The sequence below is a fragment of the Petaurus breviceps genome, unplaced genomic scaffold (assembly GCF_028583685.1).
Source record: "Petaurus breviceps papuanus isolate PSGF00001 unplaced genomic scaffold, PetGlider_PUasm1.0 90723, whole genome shotgun sequence".
NCBI classification, from domain to species: domain Eukaryota; kingdom Metazoa; phylum Chordata; class Mammalia; order Diprotodontia; family Petauridae; genus Petaurus; species Petaurus breviceps.
In genome coordinates, this window is record NW_027187323.1 from 12406455 (window position 1) to 12433428 (window position 26974).

A 26974-nucleotide genomic window follows, 5' to 3' on the forward strand; every position below is an offset into this window, starting at 1 on the left:
TATCTATCTATCTATCTATCTATCTATCTATCTATCTATCTATCTATCTATCTATCTCTATAGTTGTAAATATAGATATATCTCAATGGTCTAACTCAGGGGTGGGGAACCTATAGCCTCAAGACCACATGTAGCCCTCTAGGTCCTCAAGTGTGTACCTATGACTAAATCCAAACTTCACAGAACAAATCCCTTTAATAAAAGAATTTGTTCCATAAAACTTGGGCTCAATCAAAAGGTCTCACCCAAGGACCTAGAAGTCCACTTGTGGCCTTGAGGCCTCAGATTCCCCACCCCTGGTCTAACTCACTCTGCTGTACATCTAATTGCATCTCATAATCTGGGAGATAGGAAACAGAATTTTCTTTTGCTATTGCTTCCTCTATTATTAGACTCCTTGAGAATAAAAGCCATCTTTTTTCTTTTCCATTTGTTTTCCCAGTTCTTAGTATGGTGACTATCATATAATAAGCACTTAATAACTTTGTTTTCACTCATTGATTCATTGAATCTTTATCCATTTTTTTCCTGTACACATAATTATGTCAGCATCTTTTAAGTGATTATGCTTTTCAGAGTCTCTGTAGTGTCATATAATCATCACAATGCCATTCCCAAGTGTAAATATTTTGAGAATCTCACCATATACAGAGAATCTTTTCTCTATTTAAACTTTGTCCAGAGCATCTTCTATGCTAACAAAAACCTGTTGAATACTTCACCCTATTTTATAGCTCATTTGATGTTGCTATTCAGAAGATCTTTGAATAAATTGACTCTGTGATTGCATTAAGTGAAATAATGTATGAAAAATACTTGGTAAATCTTGATAAATATCTATCATCATCATCATCATTGTTATAGAACAGAGAAGCTTATCTGATATTAATACGTGCACAGGAGACACCTCGTTTAGGGCCATCCCCCAAGATTATTCATTGCTCTAACAAGTAAGATGCTTTTTTTGTAGTCTGTGAGAATAAACATTGGGATCTGGTGTATTCTACAAAATTGTCTATGAAAGGCCATCTGTTACCTTCTCATGTATTCTTCAAGAATACCTTTCCATTCAATTCAATTTGACAGCTTTCATTAATCACTTTAATGTGTTAGATACTAAGTTAGGCACTCGTAATACCAGAAAAAAATGTTTTTTTACAAAGTCCTTGCCCTCAAGGACCTTACATTTCTGATGGGAAAATACAACTTGCAAGTGAATACAAAGCATAAGCAAGGTAATGAGAAATGGTTTCAAGAGGGAGAAAATACTACTTACTGGGATATTCAGAAAGACACTCCATATAGGAAGTAATAGCTGAATTGTGCTTTAAAGGAAGCTAGGGATTCTACAACACAGAAGATAGGGAGAACATTAAAGTTTTGTGGAATCACCTGTGTAAAGTCACAGAGGCAAGGGCTACACTGGCATGCACAACGAAAAGACAAATTTGACCAGCATGAAGAATGTATAGAGAGCAACTTGAAATAAAACTGGAGGAACAAACCACAGAGTTTAGACTAAGGATTTAGAATTTTATCTTGGAAGAAATAAGTAAAAATTAGAAAATTTGGAGTAAATGAATAACAAGTTTAGATGTTTGTTTTAAGAATATCATTCTGGTAGCTGTGTGGAAGATGCTTTTGAGAGTGATGATACTGGAGGCAGAGACTCCAATTAGGAGGCTATTGCAATAGTCCAGGTGGGAGATGGTGAGGGCCTGAATTATAGTAGGAATATGTGAGTAGATGGAATATTAGCATGAGATGTTATGAGGGTAAGATTGGCAAGATTTAACACCTGAATAGGAAGAAGGGAGAAGGAAGAATAAAAGATGACTCCAAGGTCATGAACCTGAATGCCTTGAAGAATAACAGAAAGAAAGAAAATTGGAGAGAGAATATTTTTGTAAGAAATAGAATAATTCCATTTTAAATATATAGAGCTTAAGATGCCTAGATAGCATTTAGATGGAGAGGTCCAACAATCAATTAATCTAAGAAAGAGAGGTTAGTACCAGATATATACATTTTGGAGTCTATCATAGGGATGATCATTGAGCCCATGAAAGCTGATCAACTCAAAAATGCAGAGAATATATATAGAGAGGGAAGAGAAAAGGGTCCAGAGAAGAGCCTCGAGGAACATTGAAAGGAGACTGACAGAAGAATGATGACATAGCAAAGAAGACTGAAAAAGAATAATTAATCTGATAGGAAGAAAACTGAGACAGAGAAACATTATGGAACTCAATGGAAAAGGGCTTGTTCAGAAAGTGGGAATTGTTGACAGTGTTTAAAAAAAAAAAACTATGAGGGGGCAGCCAGGTAGCACAGTGAGTAGGAGCACTGGCTCTAGTGTCAAGACAACCTGGAGATCGAATCCCGGGCTCAGACACTTAGCACCCACCCAGAAACACCTGTCCGTGTAACCTTGAGCAAATTACTTAACCCCAATTGCTTAGGGGTGGCCAGGTGGCTCAGCGAGTAAGAGCACTAGCTCCAGTGTTGGGATGACCTGGAGATCGAATCCCGGGCTCAGACACTCAGCACCACACCCAGAAATAACTGGCCGTGTAACTTTGAGCAAGTTACTTAACCCCCATTGCTTAAAAAAAAAAAAACCTATGAGAAGTCAAGAAGAATGAGTACTGGAAAAAGGCCATTAGATTCATCAGATAGAAAACTGTTGGTAATATTGGAGAGAGAAGTTGTAGTTGAGTGGATGGGAGTCAGTTTGAATGATACTGTGAAGTGAGCAGGAGATGTAGGAATGGAGGTAGCACATATTGACATACTTTTCTAAGCACCTGGCTTTAATAGTGGGAAAAGTACAGGTATAGGTAATAGCTTGAGGGACTGGCATAGTAAAGTACCTTTTTTTAGGCATTGAGAAGGGAAGCTGACTGAATTTATAGGCAATAGGGAATGGAGATGTGGATTCAGAGAGATGAATGATGAAAGAAAGAGACATAATGATCCAATCTAAGAGTAAAATAAAAAGGGATCATTCAAGGATATGAGAAGAAGGCAAGGAGAAAGCCCACCTCTTTCTTTCTGAACAAAAGAGGAGAGAATGATAATGATGAAGTTTTATTCACATGCATATAGAATGGGTGCATAGAACATTCCCACTGAGATTTTATGGTAAAGAGAAAGTAGGTTAGTAGTTTTGATGTCTATGAGGTGCTTCTAAAAGAGTTGGATTTTTTATCTCTTTGAGATATTTTTAAAATTTGTCGCTGATTGACAAAGTGATAAGGTTTTTTTTCTGGATGATGTGACTTATTGGATTTTTTAGCCTTTTTATTGTGGCAAGTTTTTATTTTATATAAGTTAGGATCTTTTAAAGAAATCATGATATTCAAATTCCATGTATTTACATTGCATAGCCTTTTTGTATGTAATTAGACTTGTCTTTGACAGTAGAGACAGTCTACAACTGGCATCACAATCAAAGTCTAGTTCAGCAAAACTTTGCACAATTTGCGTTCTACTGGCATAGGCTTCAAGAATTGATGTTTTCCTATGTCAGTAAGAGGTAGAAGAAGAAGTTGTTGTAAGGACTCAGCAAAGAGATAAAGTTTGCCACCAGTATTTTGGTCTTGCCAATTTACTCATTTCTTGAGTGATCTAATTCTTCAAAGATCACAATAATTTGTAAATTGAAGATGTATTTTCTACAAGTTTAACTCCAATATCAGTATCCATTCTAGATTGCACGAATCTCTCTCCACATTTTGGCACAGAGAAATTGGACAGGATGCTCCAAATTAATTACACGAGTATCCTACCTGAAGAAAAAATAAGTTAGGTGAAGGGGTGTGGGAGAGAGCTGAGAAGTAAGATAATATGAAAGAAGAGGAAAACATCCTTTCTTCCAAAGGACTTGTAGTTTTGTTAGGAGTTGTAATAGTAATGGAATATAAAGATCCCCCTGTATTGGCTTGGTTTTTGGTGTTAAAACCCAGAGCTTGTTAATCCCACTTATGGGATGGACTTGTTGACATGAAAAGAGAGGGCTGGACTGGGAGGAGCTGGTGACTAGATTTGGAGAGACACAAAAGAGAGGCAGAAGAATTTTTTGGAAGCAGCACCCTTTTGGAGGCAGAGAGAGACTGAGAGCATTATTGAGGGCCACTTTGAATTGCCCAGAACTGTGAGAGCTGCCACCCAGAGCTGCCAAGGACTGAGGAGACATGGCTGTTATGCTGGTACTTTGTCTGTCTGTTTTGATGTTGTTTTGCCAGATTTGTCCACTGGTGAAAGACAGTGCTGTTGTTGCATAAGTTTTGGAACCTTGCTGTTGGTTCAGAGCTCCAGAGACTGTTCTGCAGACAGACAGTGAATACTGTCCACTGGTGAAGGACAGTGCTGTTGTTGCAGAACTTGGAACCTTGCTGTTGGTTCAGAAGCCCTGAAGAAGGATTTTCTTGTTGTATGTTTACAGAAATCCTGGAAGAGGGTTTTGCTAATGTTTTCAGGGGTCCTAGGACTGTTCTGCAGACAGAGAATGAATTAATGAAGAGACTGGCAATGTATCTTATGGCCTTGCTAAGCTTTGTCTCTCCAGGAACAAAGATTGCTGAGAACTTGCCTTGTGTCCAGATGAAGAAAAGACCTCCATTTGGGTATTAAGTGCTGTGCTTGAACTTGTTGTAACTCTGGGGTAGATTCAATTGTGATCCAGGGGTGGGGAACTTTTGACCTTTTTGTATTCTATGATTGAACAAATGAATGTACTTTACTTATGATTGGAAACTAATCTACATTTGAGAAGAGGGGCTTTGTGATGGACTAAATGAAGGTACAGCCTAGGGGTGGAGTAGTATTTAGTACAGGGACTTTGTAATTGATTAAATGAATGTAATGTCCTGGGGTGGGGTAGTACTTGATTAAATCAGGTAGTACTTGGAGATTATTGAATCACACTTAGTAAATGCTATATTTTGAATGATGTCATATTTTGATTCCCTCTGTTCTTAATTTGTCACTGGATAAAATGGAGAGCACCTATGCTGGAATTCTGAACCTTGGGAAGTTGCCTTTGCTTGGCATTGCATTACAGGAGTATAGGGCTTTATCATATGAAATTATTTCAGATACCAAACAGTAGTAAAAGGACTACTTTGTATTGATTTAAATGCCAGTGTCAGTGACTGTTCTTAACCTGCCTCAGCAAATTCATTTTCTCAACATGTTTTTGACCATTTACCTACATGGAAACAACATCAGCAACAAAAATTTCAAAAGCGAGTCTTGTTAAATTCGCTTAAATGTACTGAAAATGTTTGAGTCTGTGGTCCACCTGCAATGTATGATGGTACTAAAGCAAGTTGTTTGTCCAGACTTATGAAATAGTCTTAAGAACATAAATTGAAATAATTACATATACGATACATATACATGTAAAATGTGATTGTATGACAGTTAACTCCCTTTGCAAAGAAATGTTACATTGAAGTTTAGTGCACCTGACAGTCTTCTCCTTTTGTCAAACAAGCAAACACATTATAGAGCAGTAGAAAAAACACTGGCCATGGAGTCAGGAGATATGGGTTTTGAAAAATTATGGTGACCCAGAATTGGATCACACAGGTAACTTTTTTTTCCAGATCAAAACCTAGGTACCATTTATAATACTCCAGAGAAGTAGTCATTCACTACCTATTTGAATATCACTAAAGATGACAAATCCACTCTCTTAAGATAGCCTGTTCATTCTTTATAGCTCTAATTGTTATGAATGTTTCCTCATGTTGAACTGTAATCTATTTCACTCAAAATTACAATCCTTGGTCTAAGGCATGTATACTAAATCTATGGATAAAATGTCTATTTCCTCTTTTACATGATGACTCTTCAAATATATGAAGACTTTTTTTCATTTTCTCAATCTTCTCTTTCACAGTCTAAATGTCTCTAGTTCAATTCCATTCTTTTTAAATTATTTTGGAGGGGGGGAAGGCAAGGCAATTGGGGTTAAGTGACTTGCCCAAGGTCACACCACTAGTAAGTGTGTCATGTATCTGAGGCCAGATTTGAAGTCAGGTCCTGCTGGCTCCAGAGCCAGGCTCTATTTGCTGCCTCACCTAGCTGCCCCTCTATTCCACTCTTGAATGGCATAGTTTCTAATGTTTTGACAATTCTTGTTTCCTTTCTTTGGAATGATATAAATCATTAATGTCCTTCCTAAAATGTTGATCTGACCAGGGCAGACTACAGTGGAACTATCAAATCTTTATGTCTAGACAAAAGATGTCTATATAATTGAAATCTCATTTACTTTTTATTCTGTCACACCATATTATCCAATCATAGTACATTTATAGACAACTGGAATGCTGAATATCCATGCCCAGTTAATATTGTCACAGAATCTCAGTTAAAGAACCTCAGATATCATCCAGTCTAACCTGTAGATGAACGAAAATGTCTGCTAAATAACATGAACTCACATTTATATAGTATGACAATTATTTATCTCAAAGCAGCCCTACAAGATAGACAGTAGAATCATTATTATTCTCTTTTATAGAAGTAGAAATTGAGTCTCTGGGGCAAATATCATAACTAGTGGATATCTGAGATAGAAATTTGAGCTTAGTATTCTGACATTCAGTTCAATAACAACATAACTCATATACCACTGCCTATAGGAAATTTTTATTCCCTTCCCACTCTTATCTTCAAGATTAAGCTTGAAAACTATCTTCTTCATGGAGCCTTCCTTGGTCACTACCCAACTACTTTTTACACACACACACATACACACATGTAGTAGTTTTTACACACTGCCTGTACTGAGATGCTTATATCAATCTGTCAATAAATGTTAATTGCCTACTATATGTCATGTATTGTGCTAATGCTGGGAATATAAAGGAAGGCAAATAACACTCTCTGACCTATGGGAATAATAGGAAAGACAAAATGCAAACAACTATATACAAACAACATACAGCATAAATTTCAAATAATCAACAGAGGGAAGACTGTAGAATTGAGTAATTTGGAAAGACTTTCCTATAAAGGGTGGAATTTTATCTAGGAATTGAAGGAAGCCAGGAAAGTCAGAAGGTGGAGATGAGGAAGGAGAGAATTCAGTGCATGGGCAATAGTCAAGAAAAGTGCTCCGAGTTGGAACTGGAGTGTCTACTTTGAGGAACAATAACAAAGCTTGTGTCACTAGATCAAAGAATAGGTGTAGGGGGAGGGGAGGTAAGGTGTGAAAATTAGAAATTTCAAGTGAGTGCGGTATTAGTTTATAAAGGGCTTTGAATGCCAAAAAGGATTTTATATTTTATCCAAGTGCTCTAAGGTTGAGGAAACTGGAAGATAGTGATGAAGAAGAAAGAAAGAGTTATAGTTATGAATATGTTCTGTTTAAGATGTCTACACGACATCCAGTTCAAGATGTCTGATAGGAGTTAGATATGTGAGATTGGAAGTCAGCAGAGAAGTTAGGGTTTGGATATAGATATATGATCATTGAATTAATGGGAGCTAATCAACAAGGGTGTAGATGGAGAAGAGAAGATGGCCCAAGATAGAGTCCTTTGGGATACCCAAAGTTAGTGGTATAAACTGGAGGAAGATGCAGCAAAGGAAATGGAGGAGTGGTCAGATAGAAAAGGGGAGAACCAGGAGAGAGTGATCTCATGAAAACTTAAAGAGAAGAGAGTATCAAGAAGAGGATGATCAACAGAGGTGAAGGAGAATGATTGAGAAAAGACCATTGGATTTGGCAACTAAGAGTTAATAACTTTGGTGAGAAGAGTTTCCATGGAATGTAAGCCCAATTGTAATGGGTTATAAAGAGACTGAGAGAAAAAAATGTGGTGACATCTAATGTTGCTGACCTTTCCAAGGAGTTTAGCTACAAAGGGAAGAATTTGGCAATACAAAAATCTTTGGGAACTTGTTGTCTCCCCTATTTGATTGTAAACAGTTTGATTGAATTTCACTTTTGTCTTTGTGTCCCCAGTGTTTAGCATAATCCCTAACATATAATATGGATTTAATAACTGCTCTTAGATGAATTAGTTAAGTAGATAAAAGAAATAAATCAATTTCTGTATGATGTCTGCATTCACAAATAACTGCTTTGATTGCTTAGACTGAATTGACTCAATCTTTAGACATAGACAAAGACTCAGCTTAGGATTTAATGTCAACCTTAATGTACAATCATGAAGACAATGGAGACAAGCTACATTTCTTAACAATTCCCAGCAGGGTGACTGGAAAATCATGTGAATCCTAGAGTCATGTCACTCACTCATTCATTCCCCTGTGCTCCTGGAAAAGAAATAGCAGTATTTTAAATTATGGATGCATGCAGTTTGGAAGATGATTAAGGGGCAACCTGTCAAAGTGACAGCAATGAGTTTTGGCTAAGACAACATAGGAAAAGATATAATAAATTTTGGTATATAAGATGGCAGAACCACTTCAGAAGAGTTGAGGAAGGAACCAATCAAATGAAGACTGAAGTATCTCTGAAATAGAGATCAATACATGCCACCATAGAAGGAGCTGGAAGTATGAAAGATTAACTCCTCTTTTCAACTATGCTTCCCCCTCCAGTCTGTACAATCCCACCTTCATTAATCACTTACATTTGTCCTCTACCCCAAAAAACAATTACTCATCTTTGACTAATAATCCTCAAGTATCTCAATGGAACCATGGTGGTATTGATCAATCAATCCATACTTATTTGTTAAGTGCTTACTACTGATGTGAAATTCTAGTAGTGATGATTGCAGCCCAATTACACTTTCTCAAATTCTAACTATCTTGTCCATGCCTTTCTATAAATCCCCTACAGAGTTCATTCAATGTGCTGGTACAAGAGACTTTGTTCTTGTGCTTTTGATATTTTCTGGGTACCAGTGCAACACTAGATATGTTCATTTGTTATATCTCACTCTTCTTTTCCTGTCTTGAGCCCTGGATGATATATTTTCTGCCATTTTTCTTATGATAATCATCATTACCAAGATACTGTTATGACCTGAGCATAACTTAAATGTTTTACTGTCCAAATTCACTTTGGTTGTTTGTCCTTTATGTACTTTGCTTCATCATTATTGTCTATCATCAATTAGGACTCTTAGAGCAGGGACTCTCCATTTTGGTTCTTGAACTCCTTTCAATAAATTTTCTTGTTCCTTCTATTGAAAATGAAAGGGAGTAAATTCTAGCATTTGCTATGCATTTGCACATAAGAAATGCAACAAAAAGATCAGCTCATTTAAATTGGATAATATGACTATTTGAGAGTCAGCCTGGCATAGTGGCTAGAGAGCCATACTTGAAGCCAAGAAAATCTGGGTTCAAACCTTACTTCAGACATGTTCTAATTATGTAATCTTAAATAAGTGCTCTAGCTGATTTCAATGACTTTAAGTTGTAAAGAAAGCCCTGTCCTGAAATGATGGAGGAAGTTTCCTTAGCTCACAACTGCCTATGCCAATTAAAATGAATTTTAAGTCCTTATCCTTATCCCTAATATAATTATTTAGCAGATATTCCCCATACCCTGAGACAAGCTTCTTTTACCCCATAGGGGTACATATACTCTAAGTTAGGAACCCTTATCTTATGAAGTATATGCTCAATATTTTATTTTCTTTATACAGCTACCAAGCACAAGACTATGAAGAAATAAATGCTTGGGAATACATTTTAAAGGTGGAGATAGTTCTATCTGTATATCTAGTTAGTCAACAGTTATTTATTAAGTATCTGGCACAGTAGTATAGCTAAGTGACAGGGTATATAGAGTGCTGAATCTGGAGTAAGCAAGACTCATCTTCCTGAGTTCAAATCTGGTCTCAGACACTTACCAGCTATGTCACGCTGGTCAAGTCACTTAACTCTGTCCTTGTTTCCTCATCTGTAAAAATGAACTGGGGAAAGAAATGGAAAAGCACTCTGATACCTCTGCCAAGAAAACCCCAAATGAGGTCATAAAGAGTAGTACATGGGGCAGCTAGATGGAGCAGTGAATAGAGCACTGGTCATGAAGTCAGGAGGACCTGAATTCAAATCTGGCCTCAGTCTCTTGATACTTAACTAGCAATGTGACCTGGGACAAGTCACTCAACCCCAATTGCCTTGCCTTTTCCCCTTACCCCCCAAAAAAGAATAGGACATAACTGAAATGACTTGAACAACAACAATAAAAAGTAGAAATAACACTGAATTTTAAGTTAGAGGACCTGGGTTCAAGTTAAACCTGTGTGACCTTGTACAAGTGACTTCATTTATCTAAAATTTAGTTTGCTTTCCCACTTGGAAAATGAAATGGTTGGATTTGATGGCCTATAAGGGGCCTTTTCTCTTTAAAAATTACAGAATTCTAACACAATAAAATCAAATTTGAAAATAGACTAAACTTTTAAAAAATAACTTCAAAATAATTCAGATAAGCAAAAATATATTTCTTAATTTACATTTATATCTAGAAAAAGGAAGTCTTGACTTTGAAGAAGAAAGTGTTTGAAATTCTCTTCGAGTTTATAGTACTTCAATTAGAAAAGAAAATTTATTTAAGGCTACAATAGAACTATAACTTATATATACATATATATATATATGTAACTTTTGAGACTTGCTTAATAGATATTTTAAAATCTTTAGTAAAATAGTCTTATAAATTTTAAATCTTTCTCACTAAATAGATGTGTGTTCTGTATTGTTATTTTTATTATTACTATTAATTTCAGTGTCCAGAAGGTATTGCTAGCCTCATGTTTAAGCAACTTCACATTTAGCATATAACAGCTCAAAGTATAAAATATTTTAAAATATGCCAAAGAGCAATATCATAAAACTTCCATCAGTAAGTAATCTGTTGAATAATTCTCAGTCAGAAAAAAAAATTTATTCAAACTGACATAAAGCAAGAGTTTTCTGAATGACATGGTATCAAATGATGAAAAGTTGGTTACTTTTTAAAAATAATAAGTTATCACAAAAATGAAGACTACTATTCAAATTCCTCAATGATTCTATGAGACCATGAAGTCAGATGGTCTGGGTCTGAGTGCTAACTCTGTCACTAATTAGTCACATAATGTTGGACAAGTCACTTATCCCATCTAAATCTCACTTTCCTCATCTGTAAAATGGGAAAACTAAAATTAATATCACTTAGTTCAATGAAATTATTATGAGGATCAAATGAAGCTCCCCAAGTGTTTATATATATATAAAATATATGTATGTACATATGTATTTATGTGTATATGCTTCTATATGTGTGTATTTATACACATATATATGCATATGTGTGTATAAAATCTATTAATACATCCTATATGTAATCTTTGAACTATCAGAGGAGGAAAGGATAGAAGACATTAAATAGAAATAAAATAAGGCAACATCCACACTCAAAAGGCAGTCAGAACACTTTTACATTTGAAGTAGAATGATATCATAGAGGGAAGACTGACTTTTGAATTAGAATATTTGCATGAAAATTCCAACTTTGGTACTTAAAGCTGTGTTCCTTCACCTCTATAAACCTCAGTTTCTTCATCTGTAATAATTATTGGATGAAATTATTTCAAAAATCCTTTCTAGCTTTTCATCATACAGCCATATGTCCTTTTGGGTGCTTGATGTTATTTTATTTTTAATAACTTCTTGAGGCAAATTTTGGCTATGTAGTTTTATTCTCTATATTTGCAAAAAAATGTCCAAGGATTACCAGTCACTAGGGTCCCCTTCCCAATCATAGAATCAGTCTTTTATAGAGGAACCATTCAAGGTTAAGTATAACCTTCCTATTAAATTAAAATAACCATGTAAAGCAGATGACTTTTTTCTTTAATGTGGTTTTGGTATGTCTTTTTGGGGTTGACTTTCGCCTCTTAATAGAAAAGAATATTTCCAAAGTTTGATAAAAATATGGTCACCTTTAGGAGAAAAGAACTCTACATGAATGTAGCTGTTTAGAAATGATGCCAATTTTCCTTTTAGATCAAGATGAATGTGCTGTGTATGGGACTTGCAGCCAAACCTGCATAAATACATATGGGTCATATGTTTGTAGCTGCGTGGAAGGGTACCTAATGCAACTTGACAACAAATCTTGCAAGGCCAAAAATGGTAAGTTGAAATCTTTCATGTCCTTCAGAAACCTTAATTTTTTTTTGTTTCCTTCCATTCTGTTTCTTTCCCTGATAAATGAGTTAGAGTCATATGTACCGAGTAGGGATAGATTTTCTTTCACTTTAATGCACTGATCCATAATTGGAAACCAAGGACAGCTCTTTCAATTGTCAGTGATCATTATAAAACTCCTTCAGTTAAGGAAGGTTTCTGATTAGCAAGAAACAGTTCAAAAGATAGAGATTAATTGATGTGAGCAATTTATTTCAGGTAAGACTATTGTAGAGGGGAAAAGGAATCACTGCCATTTAGTTTGTACATTTCATATTCCATATCTCTTTCCTCTCTCTTAAGGGATAGAGCTTGATGTTATGGTATTTTTATATGGAGCTTTTCCAACTCTGGTCTATCAATGAATATTGTTGGATTTATCCTACAGTAGGTTGATAACAATTGCCTATTGTCTATGTTTTAAGGGTAGTTAGCCTGAGGTAATTGCTTGGAATATTATACACGAGATTCTATCTGGCTTCTTCTAATGTCCCTGCAGTCTGATTTCATTTCATGCATTTTCATATTATTTTGTATTGGTTAATTAATGAGGTTTTTTTCCTCTATCATTAGCAATTAGTAAATTAAGCATGAGATGGGATTTTCTTTTCTGCATCTAGATTAAGCTAAACATTTCACCCACTGATGCTACAATTCTCCTTTCCACAAAATGTATTTATTTTTTAAATTATCTATGAAGTTATATGAGAAGAATTTGTATTTTTTTTCCCTTTTTTCTCCTTGGAGTTGTAAAAGCAGCTTAGGGAAGTTATACTTTTAGGCAAAACCTTGAGGAAATTAGGTTAGAGTGTGTTATGTTCTTGTTTTGGTTTTTCTTCCACTGAGATTTCAGATTTAAAATATTGATGGACTAAAGGAGGAAAACAGTCATCCTTTGTGGATTCTATTGATTCACACAATATTGCTGTGGATATACAAAGATCCTATATAATCCGATAAACTCCACATACTGAGGTACTTCCTCTCCACTCCATAAGGTTGCCACTTGTAAATGAGAGAGTCTTATAGTAGTTAGATGGTAGATGGTAATGTAATGTAGAACCCAGGAGATCCTGTAACTTTGGAATTGACAATGGAATATACAAACCTTTTCCCCCTTAGGTCACTAGCTTGAATGCAACTTTGGACAATGGAGTTACAAAATACATAGTTACCATGTGAAGTGTGCTGAGGTTGGGAGCTTAAGAGAAATGCTTAATTGGTTAAATATGGTTAACTTTCAAAAGTCTATTAAGACCTACAAACTGGTACCTGACAGGAAGAACAAAATGAACAGCTTAACCAATTTTTTTTCTATAAATCTATGGGGGCAAACTACTTTGTGTCTTGACAAAAGAGGTTTTATTAAGAATTCATATGTGGAAGTATGGACATGGGATTATGACATTGGTAACTGTTATCTGAGTATTTGCTTAAATATTTCATTTTTGTTGATCATGATTGCATGAGAGAGAGAGAGAGAGAGAGAGAGAGAGAGAGAGAGAGAGAGAGAGAGAGAGAGAGAGAGAATGATGAGATTGGTGAAACTGTAAATCCTTATCTTTCTTCTTAAGAGGGTTATTGATCTAGAATATCTATCAAAGCACTTCACTAGATTTCAGAATTATCTCGTGTTTGATCATTAACTGAACATAAACAGGATGAAAATTACTATTTAATAGTTCTTATAAAGGAGATTATGGGTATGTTACTAGGCTACAAGCTTAAATTGAGTCAGGATAAACATGATAAACAACAACAATCACCCCCTCTAAAAAAAAAAGGCAAAATCCTACCATAACCCCAAATCCCACCATGATCTAGCACTCTTCCAGCAGAAATCTTAGACTATATTAAGAAGACCTTAGTACAGGTATAAAATAAATAATACTACTTTACCCTGCTTTGGTTGGCCCACATCTTAAGTACTGTATTAAATTCTGGGCACCACATTTTTGGTATGCTATTGTTACATTCTAGAGTCTTGAGAAGTACCAACTCCCATGGTGAGGGAATTGGAGACATTGCCATAGGAAAGCTAATTTAAGGACTATGTATAGTTAGCTCAGAGAATTGAAGTTTTAAGTAGGACAAGATAGCTATCTTTAAAAGAAGGGCTGTCATGTGCCATGTCATTTGTTCCAGTTGAACCCAGAGGCTAGAAATAGAAACTGAGGTTGGAAGTCTCAGAGAGACAGATTTAAGTTACTTTTAAATCCTTGTTGAATTGAATTTAGATTTGATGCAAAGCCATATTTCCTAATAAATATTGCAATCACAAATGAAATAATCTGCATTGGGAATCATTTAAGATCTTCAAGCTCTGAATGACCACTCATCTGAGATGTGGAAGGGTTTCTCATTGAAGTATCAGTTGGACTTGATGACCTCAATTTCCAACTGTATTAATCTGTGAACTTCAGAAGGAATGTTCTTGGTGACTTGGCAATTAGTGAGATCCAGAGAGACTAATATTTGGTAAAGTATTAGAAAGTTCATGTGTTCCACTTCCTAATTAAAATATGCAAGTGTGGAGAAGATCCTTACAAAGTTATGGATGGTAGGAAGGGGATGAAATATTGTTAGACTGGAAAGATTTTTTCAAATCACCCAAAAAAGCCAGCTATCTCCTCCACTATAAGCCTGTCCTGAATGTGGAAATCGATGAGTTCCCAATACATAAGTAAATGAATAATTTCTAAATAAAGAATGTCTGTCATGTAGATGAAAAAAATAAAATTAGTTTCAAATATATATACTTAAATAGTGCTATGTGGGAGGAAAAATACAGGAACATATAATGTCATTTTCAAAGTACTATAGCAAAGTGTTCATTACATTGGAATTGAGACACATGATTTAGATGCCAGCAATTTTGGAATTAAATGTTAGGACTTGTCATTTTGAAAATGGAATGTTAAAATAACTGTCAAAACAACTATAGGTACCTAGGGCATGTCCCTGTATATTTTTGCATTTTTATATACAGATTTAATTAATTACTTCTCAACCCTGAAATATGAAAGCTTTTTTTTTTCTAATTTCTTTTCAGAAATATGGTGATTGTAACAGAAAAAACTGAGTTGAATTTAAAGTTGCCTAGGCTAAGAGTTATTTTATGCAAAGGCTTAAAGTTGGAATGACACATCCTACCTGCTTTCCTTTATTGTACAGTGCTAGCAGGTCAAGCCCAAGAAGAAGAAAAAAACAGATTGATTTGATTTTAATTTTCTTGGGTACTGAGAGTTAAACAGGGACTTAGAGAAAATATTCATTCTCTAACATTACTAGGGCATTTGCTACTCTGTGGTTTAAATACACTAAGTACCTGGAAATGATGGGTTTCAGTCATCACTAGAAATGGAATGCACTAGAAGAAAAGAATGACCCTTCCCACAATAAAATGACTTAACCAGTGGAAAAATGGAACCCATTAAACTCTTGAGGTCTCCACATCTTTTCATATTATCATTTTTGCCATTGGTAGTTATGGTTTTAGGACACATGTATCTTAAGCTAAAAATAAAACTACCAAGCTCCTATGTTTTGTAGGTTGCAAACTGCCACTGTCATTGTTGTTGTCATCTTTCTTTCTTTCTTTTCTCTTTTTCTTTCTTCCTTCCTTCCTTCCTTCCTTCCTTCCTTTCCTTCCTCCATTCTTTCTTTTTTTCCTCCTTTCTTCTTTCCTTCCTCCTTTCTTTCTTTCTCTTTCTTTCTTTCTTTCTTTCTTTTTTTCTTTCTTTCTTTCTTTCTTTCTTTCTTTCTTTCTTTCTTTCTTTCTTTCTTTCTTTCTTTCTTTCTTTCTTTCTTTCCTTCCTTCCTTCCTTCCTTCCTTCTTTCTTTCTTTCTTTCTTTCTTTCTTTCTTTCTTTCTTTCTTTCTTTCTTTCTTTCTTTCCTTCCTTCCTTCCTTCCTTCCTTCCTTCCTTCCTTCCTTCCTTCCTTCCTTCTTTCTTTCTTTCTTTCTTTCTTTCTTTCTTTCTTTCTTTCTTTCTTTCTTTCTTTCTTTCTTTCTTTCTTTCTTTCTTTCTTTCTTTCTTTCTTTCTTTCTTCTTCTTTTTCTCCTTCATCTCTTTCTTCTCCTCATTCTCCTTCTCTCTTTTCTTTTCTTAACTTTATTCAGGCCATAGCCCCCAGAGGACTATGGTCAATTTTCATTCTTGCAATTTTTTTTACTGATAAAGACATAGAGGACTATAGAGAAGGAAGAGAAGGATAAATGATAAGATAAGAAGAAGATAGAGGATGATAAGTGGAATATACACTCACTTATACAGTGTGATTTGAGAGACACCAGGAAAACTTATTGTCTAAAAATATCTTACCCACAATTTACCACTGATACCTGAAATTCTATTCCCCACTCCCACTTATGTAGAATTTCCTCTTGTTAAAAATATCTAATTCCTTTATAGGAAATATTAGTGTCCTACAAAAATTAACATAATGAACCTCACCAATTCTTAATACCTTGACATGAATGAGTTGAAGGGATAATTTTAAATATCACAAGCAACTGAGGTAGTGAAGAAAGTAAGGTCTTGGTCGCAGGAATTATCTGAACAAGGCAGGCCTCAGGAAAATCATGTAGTACTTTTGTTGTGCAACCATAAAGGGATCAATATAACACCAGCAACCTAGCAGCAGGGTGAAAATAAACCAAGGAGGAAGAAGCAAGGAAGAAAACCAAGAGTAACATTATAAGACCCTGAAAGGGGAGATTGAAGAAGACAAAAGATATATTTTGTGTCTTTCATTTTGTCCAGGAGTGGTCCTACCAGTACTTTACTATTCTGAATTCTCTCCCAAATGACCTTGCAAAACTTTTCTAGGCTTTCTTCCTGGAGTTCATCCAAGTTTAAATCTTCTTTCAGCAATCATGAAACAAGAAAGGAGAACAGCAAGAGAAGACCCAGAGAACTCCAATACATGCCTTGTCTCCTTTTACATGAGTTTTAATAGCACACTTACTGTGCTCCTTCTCCACACCCCCCTATTGTGTGATCACCATAACTGCTATGTCTGTCCCCTCTGCTATGCCTGGTACTCAGAATCCTCTTATTCTTAAGGAGCCCTGTTCTGACCTATCCTTCCCATGATGAAAACCCCAATGAGGATTCCAATGGATTGATATAAGGCCATTGATAACACATGCCATTCCTTGACCAGTACCTGACATTTTTAAAGGTTTTTCATCTGAAAATTGGTTGTATGCATTGGTGGCAGAGAAAAAGAAACCAATATGTTGCAAAACTTTATTTTTATTGTTCTGTATTATAAGAAAATACCAGGAACAAAATGAAAATATTAGACTGGAAAAGAATGTATGCCCATTTTCTTTATTTCATCTTAACTAAAATCTAAAAAGGAAACACTATCTTTGAATGCTCATCAATGATGCAATTATGTGCTAGGAGTTGGATGATCAGTAATATTTGTTTTGTTTTTTAAAAGTAGCAGATAGTTACAGAATTTTGGGCATAGCATTTATTTATTTATTTAGTAATGAAGCCACAGAGCCATCCTAATTAAGTGTTCTGATTCAGGAGGAGAAATAAGTCTTATCACCACATTCTGAAATTAACTTCCTTTCCTTATCTTAAAATTGGCCAAGTCTAATAAAAAAATTAGACAGAGAAAAGAAACTCACTTAAATTCAGAGAAATTAAAAGTGGAAAAGATGCATTATGTTATTTAGTCCAGAAAAAGAATAGCAAAATTATTATTTTCTATTCCTTTGTCTCACCAAGATTGTAAGCACAAGTAAAATTTAAATTTCCAGTAAGAAAGCTTAAAGGTTGGGAATAAATAGTTTAGAGTGTATTGGCATCAACCTTTGTAGAAAATATTCTTCTGGGAATCTCAGAACTATCAATGAATTAAGCATATTTGGAAGAATATTTGTTAGTGAGTCTCCTTAAAATATTTCCAATTCTTAATAAATATATTTGGAAAGCGCTAGAACGATGCCTCTGAATAATTGGGGTGAAGTTCAGGTACCACTTTTTGCTACTTGTTCCTAGTTTTCACACTGCCCTGAAATTATTTTTATCTTGAAAGGATAATGATTATAGTATATTACTGACTGTTTGTTTCCATATTATTATATTTCTATAGCTTCAGTTTTCATTGTTTACTTTCTAGATACCTTCCATACAGTAGAGTGAAGGATCTGTACCAATTCTAACATTTGGTCCAGGTTTTCAAGATGAAGAAATATTCAGAGTAACTCTGAAAAGTTTAACTAAATGTGTAAAAGTTGAGTTTATATGATGCTTCCTGGAGTAGTAGTTAAGCAACTTTGCTAACCGTGTGCTCTTGGAATTTCTGGCTTTCTAAATATAAAATGATATCTCTGCACATAAGGTGGGGGGGGCAGGAGGATTTACTTGTAGCTAAGAGGAGGAACTTCTTTTCAATCCTAGTATTCATAAATTGAAGTGGTAACTTTTTTATAAAAATAAACTCTGTTATGACTTTTTCCTTTTCTTACTCAAACATTCAGGTTAACAAACAGGAATTTATTTATTTACAAAATTTTAACTAGAGGAAATTCTCATAGGATCAAACATCTGCTGTATCTTAAACTCAGAAATGTAAATTTGTGGCATTGAAAATGTCTGTATTGAAGATTAGGGATAAAGAGCTCCTCTGAAAATAAAATAATTCCTAATAAGTACAATCAGAAAGATGTCCACAATGATGCATATTGACTGTATCATTGAGCTTTCTGTAACTTTTGGTATTTAATCCATAACAAGAATTTGAATCAGTATATTCTATTTGGGTACCTGTGTTATGAATTTACTGTAATTACATTAATAATTATGTTTTCATCCATTAATTTTATTTCTAATCAAAGATATTTTAAGTTTCTCTTTCATTAACTTAGTTTAAACTGTTGTAATCATTTTTAGGGATAGTCAAAAAATATTCTTATAAAATGGCTTGTTATCCCTTTTACAACTATTATAAAGGAATACATACATACACACACACACACATTTGCCTTATAAATAGGACAAACAAGAAACTCAAGGAAATGAGCTTCCTTTAGAAACAATGAAATTTCACTTCCCTCTTCTTAGTAAAGAGGGAAAGTGCTATGGAGTGGGGTATAGGTATAAACACTTTCAAGCACAGTCATTATATTGATTGAATTTGCTTCTGTTTTTCTTTGTAGCAAAGGAAAGTTCATTTGGTTGTGGGAGGTTAGTATATCTGAAAATGACTGATATAAAACAAAATAAAATGTTTTTGCAAGAGTCATTACATTTGGCAGAAATCTCCCACTTTGCTAACCAGGGATTAAACTACTTCAGTTTGTATAACATTTCAAGAAGCCTTATCTTAAAAAGAAAATAATAATGTCCATTTAATCATCAGAGTTGCCTCCCCATGGAAAAGTGATGCCATTTTAACCAAGTTTTTAGCTTTTTATTTATTTCATCAGAAATATCCTCCAAATTGAAGCAACCATTTAAATTTTGATCTGATTTACAAAGATGGTTTTGCTATTTCTTTCCTATAGTTCATATATTTTCCAGGTGTGTGTGTGTGTAAATATAATATGTGCACATGTGTGTGTATGTGATTCTACTTCCTTGAGATCTATCATTCTTCTGAATGCTTATTGGATCATTATACTGTCAGAATATCAAAACTACATCCCATCCATCTTAATCAATAGCTTAGATCATCTGTTCACCAATCTAATCAACAACTCAGCACTCAAACATTATGTTAATAAAAATGGTGCTGATTTATATAGACATAATTGGACTAGGTGACCTTCCAATGCTATGACCTTCCTGAATGCACAATTATTTTGCTGACCTGCAATTGTTTAGTGCATTTTCATGTTTCTACATTTGATCCACATTTTGATTTTCATTCTATATTTTAACAGTATCAACATTTATTTGTAAAAATGAGATCTAATGGGGAGAATGTACATAAAGTATTTTACAAACTTTAAAGGCATTATTAGTAAATTTTAAAATACTCAACAAACATTTTTAAACCATTACTACTATTAACCCACCACCACATTTACATATTTATAAACTACTACTATAGTAGGTATCTAATTGGGTAGAGCACCAAATGGGCAAAAAGGTGAATTTAAGTTCAAATCCAACCTCAGATGATGTGTAACTCTGGACTAGTCAATTAACTTCTGCCTCAGTTTCTTCATATGTTAAAATGGAGATAAACATAGTAAATATATTCCTGGGTTGTTGTTAGGATCCAATGAGATAGTAATTCTAAAGTTGTAACACACTCGCTGGAACATAATACATGCTATATAAATGCTAGTTATTAATATTGTTGTTGTTCTTAATATATGCCACAGGCCAATCCATATGCCAAACATTGAAATAGTTGCTAGCATACAAAGAAAAAAATGAAAACCTTTGTTCTTAAGGAGCCTACATTATACTAAGGCTAGAAAACAGCATACACATAAATAAATAAACACTAAATAAATAACAAGTAATTTCAGTTGGCAGTGGGGAACATCCACAATTGTGAGACTTAAGAAAGGACCCTTTTTTCAAAGTGGTGCTTAGGCTAAGCCTTTTAGGAAGCTAATAGTTGCTACAAACATTAGTGGAGAGCCTTCCAGATGTGTGGTCAGCCTATGCAAGGGAACAAAGGCAGGATGTGGAAAGAAGGGTACAAAGAACAATAAGTAGGGTTACTGGACTAGAACTGGGAAAATAATGTTTATTGACTATTAAAAGGTAAATTGGAGCTAGATTGTGAAGATATTTATACATGTGATAGAAACATATTTTATCTTAGAGTATTAGGGAACCACTGAACCTTGTTGAGCAGGGGCGTGGCATGATCAGATCTGTACTTTACCGTGATCAATTTTGCATCAGTGTGAGAATATACTGGAGAGGGGGAGAGAGTGGTGGCAAGGAGATTAAGAGGATATTACAATTGTCTAGGCAAAAGGTGTCTAGGGTTTTAATGACAGTGGCAGCAGTGTAAGTGGAAAAGAGAAGGATTTGAGAGATGTTGTGGAGGTAGAATCAAACGACTTAACTCATTGGATAGAAAAGAATAATTAGATGGAAGAGGGTATGTAGTAGGAGGGGGCCCTAGATTGCAAACCTAGGTGATTAAAAGAATAGTGATACCATTGTCAGACATAAGTGAGTAGGGGGAATATGGATTTAGGTGGGGACAAAAATAAATTCTATTTTGTATAAAGGCAGCTTGGTCAATGGATAGATTGCTGGATCTGGAGTCAGGAAGAATTAAGTTTAAATCTAGCTTCAGAAACTTACCAGCTGTGTGATCCCAGGCAAATCATTTAACTTTTGTTTGCCTTATCCCACTGGGGAATAAAATGACAAACCACTCCAGTATCTTTGCCAAGAATACCTCATGGATAATATGTTACATGGGGTCACAAAGAGTTTGAGAAAACTAAGTGACTAAACAACAACACCATTTTGAATATGTTGACTTGGAGATGCATACAGAAAATCAAAGTGGAGATAGATAGCAAGTTATTGGAGATACAGAAAAGGAACTCAGAGAGAAAATGAAGTCTGGATATGTAGATATTAGAGTCATCTGAAATAATGAAGATAGTTGAATTCCTCGGAACTGATAAGATCACTAAATGTTATGAACATCATCAGATGGTCAATAGGGAAATCAGATTGATTATATATATTTGGAGCCAAAGGGAGAGAAACCCTATGCAGTCAGTTAAAACAAGAACTAGAGCTAACTGTGGCTTAGATCATGAGCTTCTTATTGCAAAATTCAGACCCGGATTGAACAAAGTAGGGAAAAATAATCAGAAAATATAGGTATGACCCAAATATCATCCCTTATTAATATGAAATGGAGGTGATTAATAGATTTAAGTGACTAGATATGATAGATAGAGAGCCTGAAAAACAATGGAGGTTCTCAATATTGTACAGGAGGCACCAAAAAAACATCCCAAAGTAAAACAAGAGCAAGAAAGCAAAATGACTGTCTGGTGAGTCTGTACAAATAGCTAAGGAAAGAAGGAAAGGAAAGAGGAAAGAAGAAATAGAAAGATATACTCAATTTAATGCAGAATTCCAGAAAATAGAGAAGAGATAAAAATGTTTTCTTAAATAAGCATGCAAAGAAGTGGAAGAAAACAATAGAATGAGAAAGATAAAAGATCTTTTCAAGGAATTTAGAGATATCAAGGAAATATTTCATGCAAAAAACTTGGCATGATAAAGGGGAAAAAAAGTAGGGATTTAGCAGAAGCAAAAGAAATTAAGAAGAGGCATCAAGGATATACAGAAGAACTATACAAGAAAGATTTTTTCATCACCGATAATAGTTACTGATCTAGAGCCAGGCATGTGGGAGAATGAAGTCAAGTGTACCTTAGGAAGCATTGCTAACAATAAGACTAGTGGAGGTGATGGAATTCCACCCGTGCTATTTAAAAGTCCTGAAAGATGATACTGTTAAAGTGCTGCACTCAATATGCCAGGAAATTTAGAAAAACCTAACAGGGGCCACTGGATTGGAAAAGATCAGTTTCTATTCCAATACTAAAGAAGGTCAATGCTAAGGGATGTTTAAGTTATCCAACAATTGTATTCATTTCATACGCCACCAAGGTTATGCTTAAGATTCTGCAAGCTAGGCTTCAGCAATATGTGAACCAAGAATTACCAGAAAAGCATTCTACTTTTCAGATAGAAGAACTAGATACCAGATTGCCAACATTTCCTGGAATATGGAAGAATCAAGAGAGTTCCAGAAAAAAACATTTACTTTTGCTTCATTGACTGCTCTAAAACCTTTGACTATGTGAATCACAACAAAGTGTGGCAAGTCCTCAAAGATTCAAATCTGGACAACATACTAAAAAACAGAGACATCACCTTGCCAGCAAAGAACCATATATTTAAAGAGCTAATTTTTCTAGTAGCAATGTATGGCTATGAGAGTTGGATTATAAGGAAAGAAGAGCATTGTAAAATTGATTCTTTTGAATTGTGCTGCTGGTGAAGACTCTTGAGATTCCCTTAAATAACAAGGAGATGAAATCAGTTAATACTTAAATAAATTAATTCAGGCTATTCCCTAGAAGGTCAAATTCTGAAGCTGAAACTTAAATACTTTGGCCACATGATGGAAAGATGGAATTCTTTGAAAAAGACCCTAATGATTGAATGCAAAGATTGAATGCAAAGACCAAAAGATTGAATGCAAAACAAAAATGGGATGGCAGAGAATGAAATAATAAATAGCTACATGGAAACAATGAATATGAACTTGGACAGAATTCTAGAGATAGTGGAGGATAGAAGGGTCTGGCATGCTGTGGTCCATTGGGTCACAAAGAGACAGACATGATTGAATGACTGAACAAAAACAACAAAAGTGAGAAAAGGGGGCTCATGACAGAGCTCTGTGATGCATACATAGTAAGAAGTTGAGATGTTATTCTGCAAAGGAGATAGACAGATCAATCTGTTGGTAGAAGGAGAACTAAGAGATGGCACAAAAATCCAGGGAGGAGAATATACCCATGAGGAAGGGCACGGACAACAGTGTCAGTCCTGCAGAGAGGCTAAGAATGATCACTGGGAAGAGCCCATTAGATTTAGCAATAAAGAGATAATTATTGATTTTAAAGACAATAACTTAAATCAAGTGGTGATGACAGAATCCAGATTATAAGGGTTGAGGCAAGAGAGGGAGGTGAGAAAGTGAACTCAATGAGTATAAACAACTTTGTCTAAGGGTTTGTCTATGAAGTTTAGGAGAAAGATAAAACCATGATAGCTCAAGGGAATAACAGTGGCAACCTAAGGTTTTACAAGAATGTGTCAGTTCTGGGCATATGTAAAGGCAGTTAGGAAGGATCCAGTAGATTAGAAAACTAGAAAGGGGAGAATGAAAAGACAAGCTATGGTGGAAGAAGGGATAAAGGGCACAAGTAGAGAGGTTGGTATCAGAAAGGAGGACTATCCGTTTTTCATGACACTGGAACAAAGTAGGTGAATTACAGAATTGTAGGGGGAAAGGGGACCTGCCAGAAAATTGTCTAAATATTTTTTAGTTATGTATGAAGTGTGGCCTTCTGCTGAGAAGGGTTTGGGGTAGATTTAGGTGCCTTGAAGAGAGATGAAGTTTATATTAGACTATGGAATTGATAATATGAGGGAAGGATAAAAGAATTGGTGTAACAATGACACAGGCAGGTGGTCAAGTGGATAGAGTACTGAATCTGGAATCAGGCAGAAGTGAGTTCAAATATGACCTCAGATATTTACTAGCTGTGTGACCCTAGGCAAGTCATTTAACCTTTGTTTGCCTTAAGCCATTGGGGAAGGGAATGGGAAAACACTCCAGTATCTTTGCCAAGAAAACCCCAAGAGTGTGTCAGACACAACTGAAGGACTGAACAACAACAACATGCATCCAGCAAGGGCATACTTGATGTAAGATAACGTTTTGCTGAATTCAGTCAGTATGATAGATAGATAGATAGATAGATAGATAGATAGATAGATAGATAGACAGACAGATAGTCCCTTATTAGCTAGGTGATTGATGAGAAGTGTAGTTTCTCCCAGTTGGAAAGAGCTAATGAAATATCATGGGAAGAGTATGCCAGGCTCTCTCAGACCAAAGTAAAAGTTGCCTCCTGGGTTCTGCCTCCAACTGGAAAAACAAAGCAAAAACAAACAAAAAACTCCGCAAAACCCTATACTTCTCATCAACCCTATTTGCCAATAAGAGAATATAAAATAATTTTCAGCAACACCACAACAGGAGGAGCAGAAAAGGGGTATGATAATCCAGGGTAGGGTTTTGGAAAGGAATGAACTATAATGGTTAGAGGACAGTACAAATCTAAAAAGGTTAACTTTATGAACATTAGCTATTATCATAGTGTCACAGATTTAGAGCTCAGTGGAAACTGACAGAGACCACATTATTTACCCATGGTTACACAGATAATAATTATCAGAAGAAGCCTTTGAACTTGGGTCCTCAACTCCAAATCCAGCATTCCATGTACTAATAGCACCTAGCTGCTTCCTCTTCCTCATAATTTATGAACCGAGGTATGATATTCTTTCTGGAGGTATGGCTTAGTACTTCTTCGCTTTTAAAATTTTTTATGTAGGGGAAGCTAGGTGGCACAATGAATAGAGCACCAGCCCTGGAGTCAGGAGGACCTGAGTTCATTTCCTGATTCAGACACAATGCAAAAACTAGCTGTATGACTTTGGGCAAGTCACTTAGCCCCGATTGCCCTCCAAAACAAACAAACAAAAAAGTAAAATTTTATGTAGTTTCCTAAGAGATGCTTTACATAGACATGCACAAACACACAAAAAGTGCTAAACAAAATGTAGGGGCAATCCCATTGGATTATGAATGTTTTTCATTTTATATTTTAAAGAGAGATTAGTTTTGTGCTGATGTGGACCTTATGTCTTCTTCACCTTATCTGACAATATCTTAGTCCACATTTTAAAGTTTAATTAATTTAGCTTTATCCATAATTTGTTATCTTATTTGAATAATGTATTCATTTTTTTCTTTTAAAATTGCCTCCCCCCACTAATATTTTATATCTAGTTCATTCTCCACTTCACAATATTTAGTAGTACTTTCTTTTCTCTAATCTACTCTTAGGTTTTCACAGATTAATCTTCATATTGTCTCACATTCTGCTGCTCTTCTCCTTCCCAGAGATGTTTACGTTACTTTTCTTTTCAAGTCGCTAACATACTTCATTCTCACTTCTAATTTCACACTGATTTTCTTTCCTGTAACACAGGCTTACAGAATTTACATGTAATAAATAAATAATAGGAATTCTGATTCCTCTTTTACAAACTTTTTTTTTCAGTATTCCTTCAGTGGAAAGTAATTGCTTTCTTACTATAGGCCCCGATTTTCTCCTCTAAATGGAGGAAATGTATCCTTTTACAAACACACCCTCTTGCCCTATATTTGGTTTATCCATCAATATAAAATCCCATTAAGTTCGATCTTCTTTCTAGGCATCAGAATTGAATGCTAAGTTTTTTTGTTTTTTCCTTTTTTTGGAGGGGGAGGAAAAGAGGGTGGAAGAAGTTGGTAAAGAGAGCAGGCTTTCATTGTGTCCTTTTACAAAATGATAATAAGGAGGATATAAATGTTTATGACACATGTGTAATGTTTATTCTGCAGGTTGATTGGTTACATTCCTTCAGCACCTCCATCTTTCTCTTAAGCCCCCTTCTTTTGTATCCCTTCCTCTCTTATAGGCCCTCAGAAGTTCCATTTAAGCACTTAATATCTTTTTAGGACATACATACAAATATTTCTTTACCACACCTAAATGGTGCATTCCATGAATCTCATTAGCTGCCATTTACCGTATTTCTAGAGCTTACTCCCCTCAAGTATTTTTTCTAATCACATATCACAAAATGAAGCATTAGCTAACCTAATATTTATAACAAGGGACATCCCCATTCTCCTCGTTCAGTCCTTTAGCACTCTGCTGTAGACCCTCAGAAATTTCTTAGGGGAGAATATTTACTATTCCTGTCAAAGGGAAGCTAAAATTGCCCTGTATCCATCTAAATGAATCAAAAAGTTTGCTAGGTGGGTTTATGACATCTCAGCCTCTGACCATTGAGTTGAGAATGGACCTGAATACTTTCTTTGGATTCTGAGTTCCTGTAAGTGGAAGGTTAATGTTTATTACATTTCACCAAATATTGATGTAAGTAGCCATTTGTTGACTGAAGTCATCTAATGTGTATT

The 26974-nt window shown here is 35.1% G+C and overlaps 1 protein-coding gene across 1 annotated transcript in view; it reads left to right on the top strand.

The window, feature by feature from the left end:
• The window catches only part of LOC138145106 (low-density lipoprotein receptor-related protein 1B-like), a 1285961-nt gene that overhangs the window by 1029254 nt on the left and 229733 nt on the right, over positions 1–26974 (top strand). Inside the window, exon 5 of the mRNA XM_069066764.1 lies at positions 11995–12123. Coding sequence (XP_068922865.1) covers positions 11995–12123 — 129 coding nt within the window. The remainder of the gene's footprint in view (positions 1–11994; positions 12124–26974) is intronic.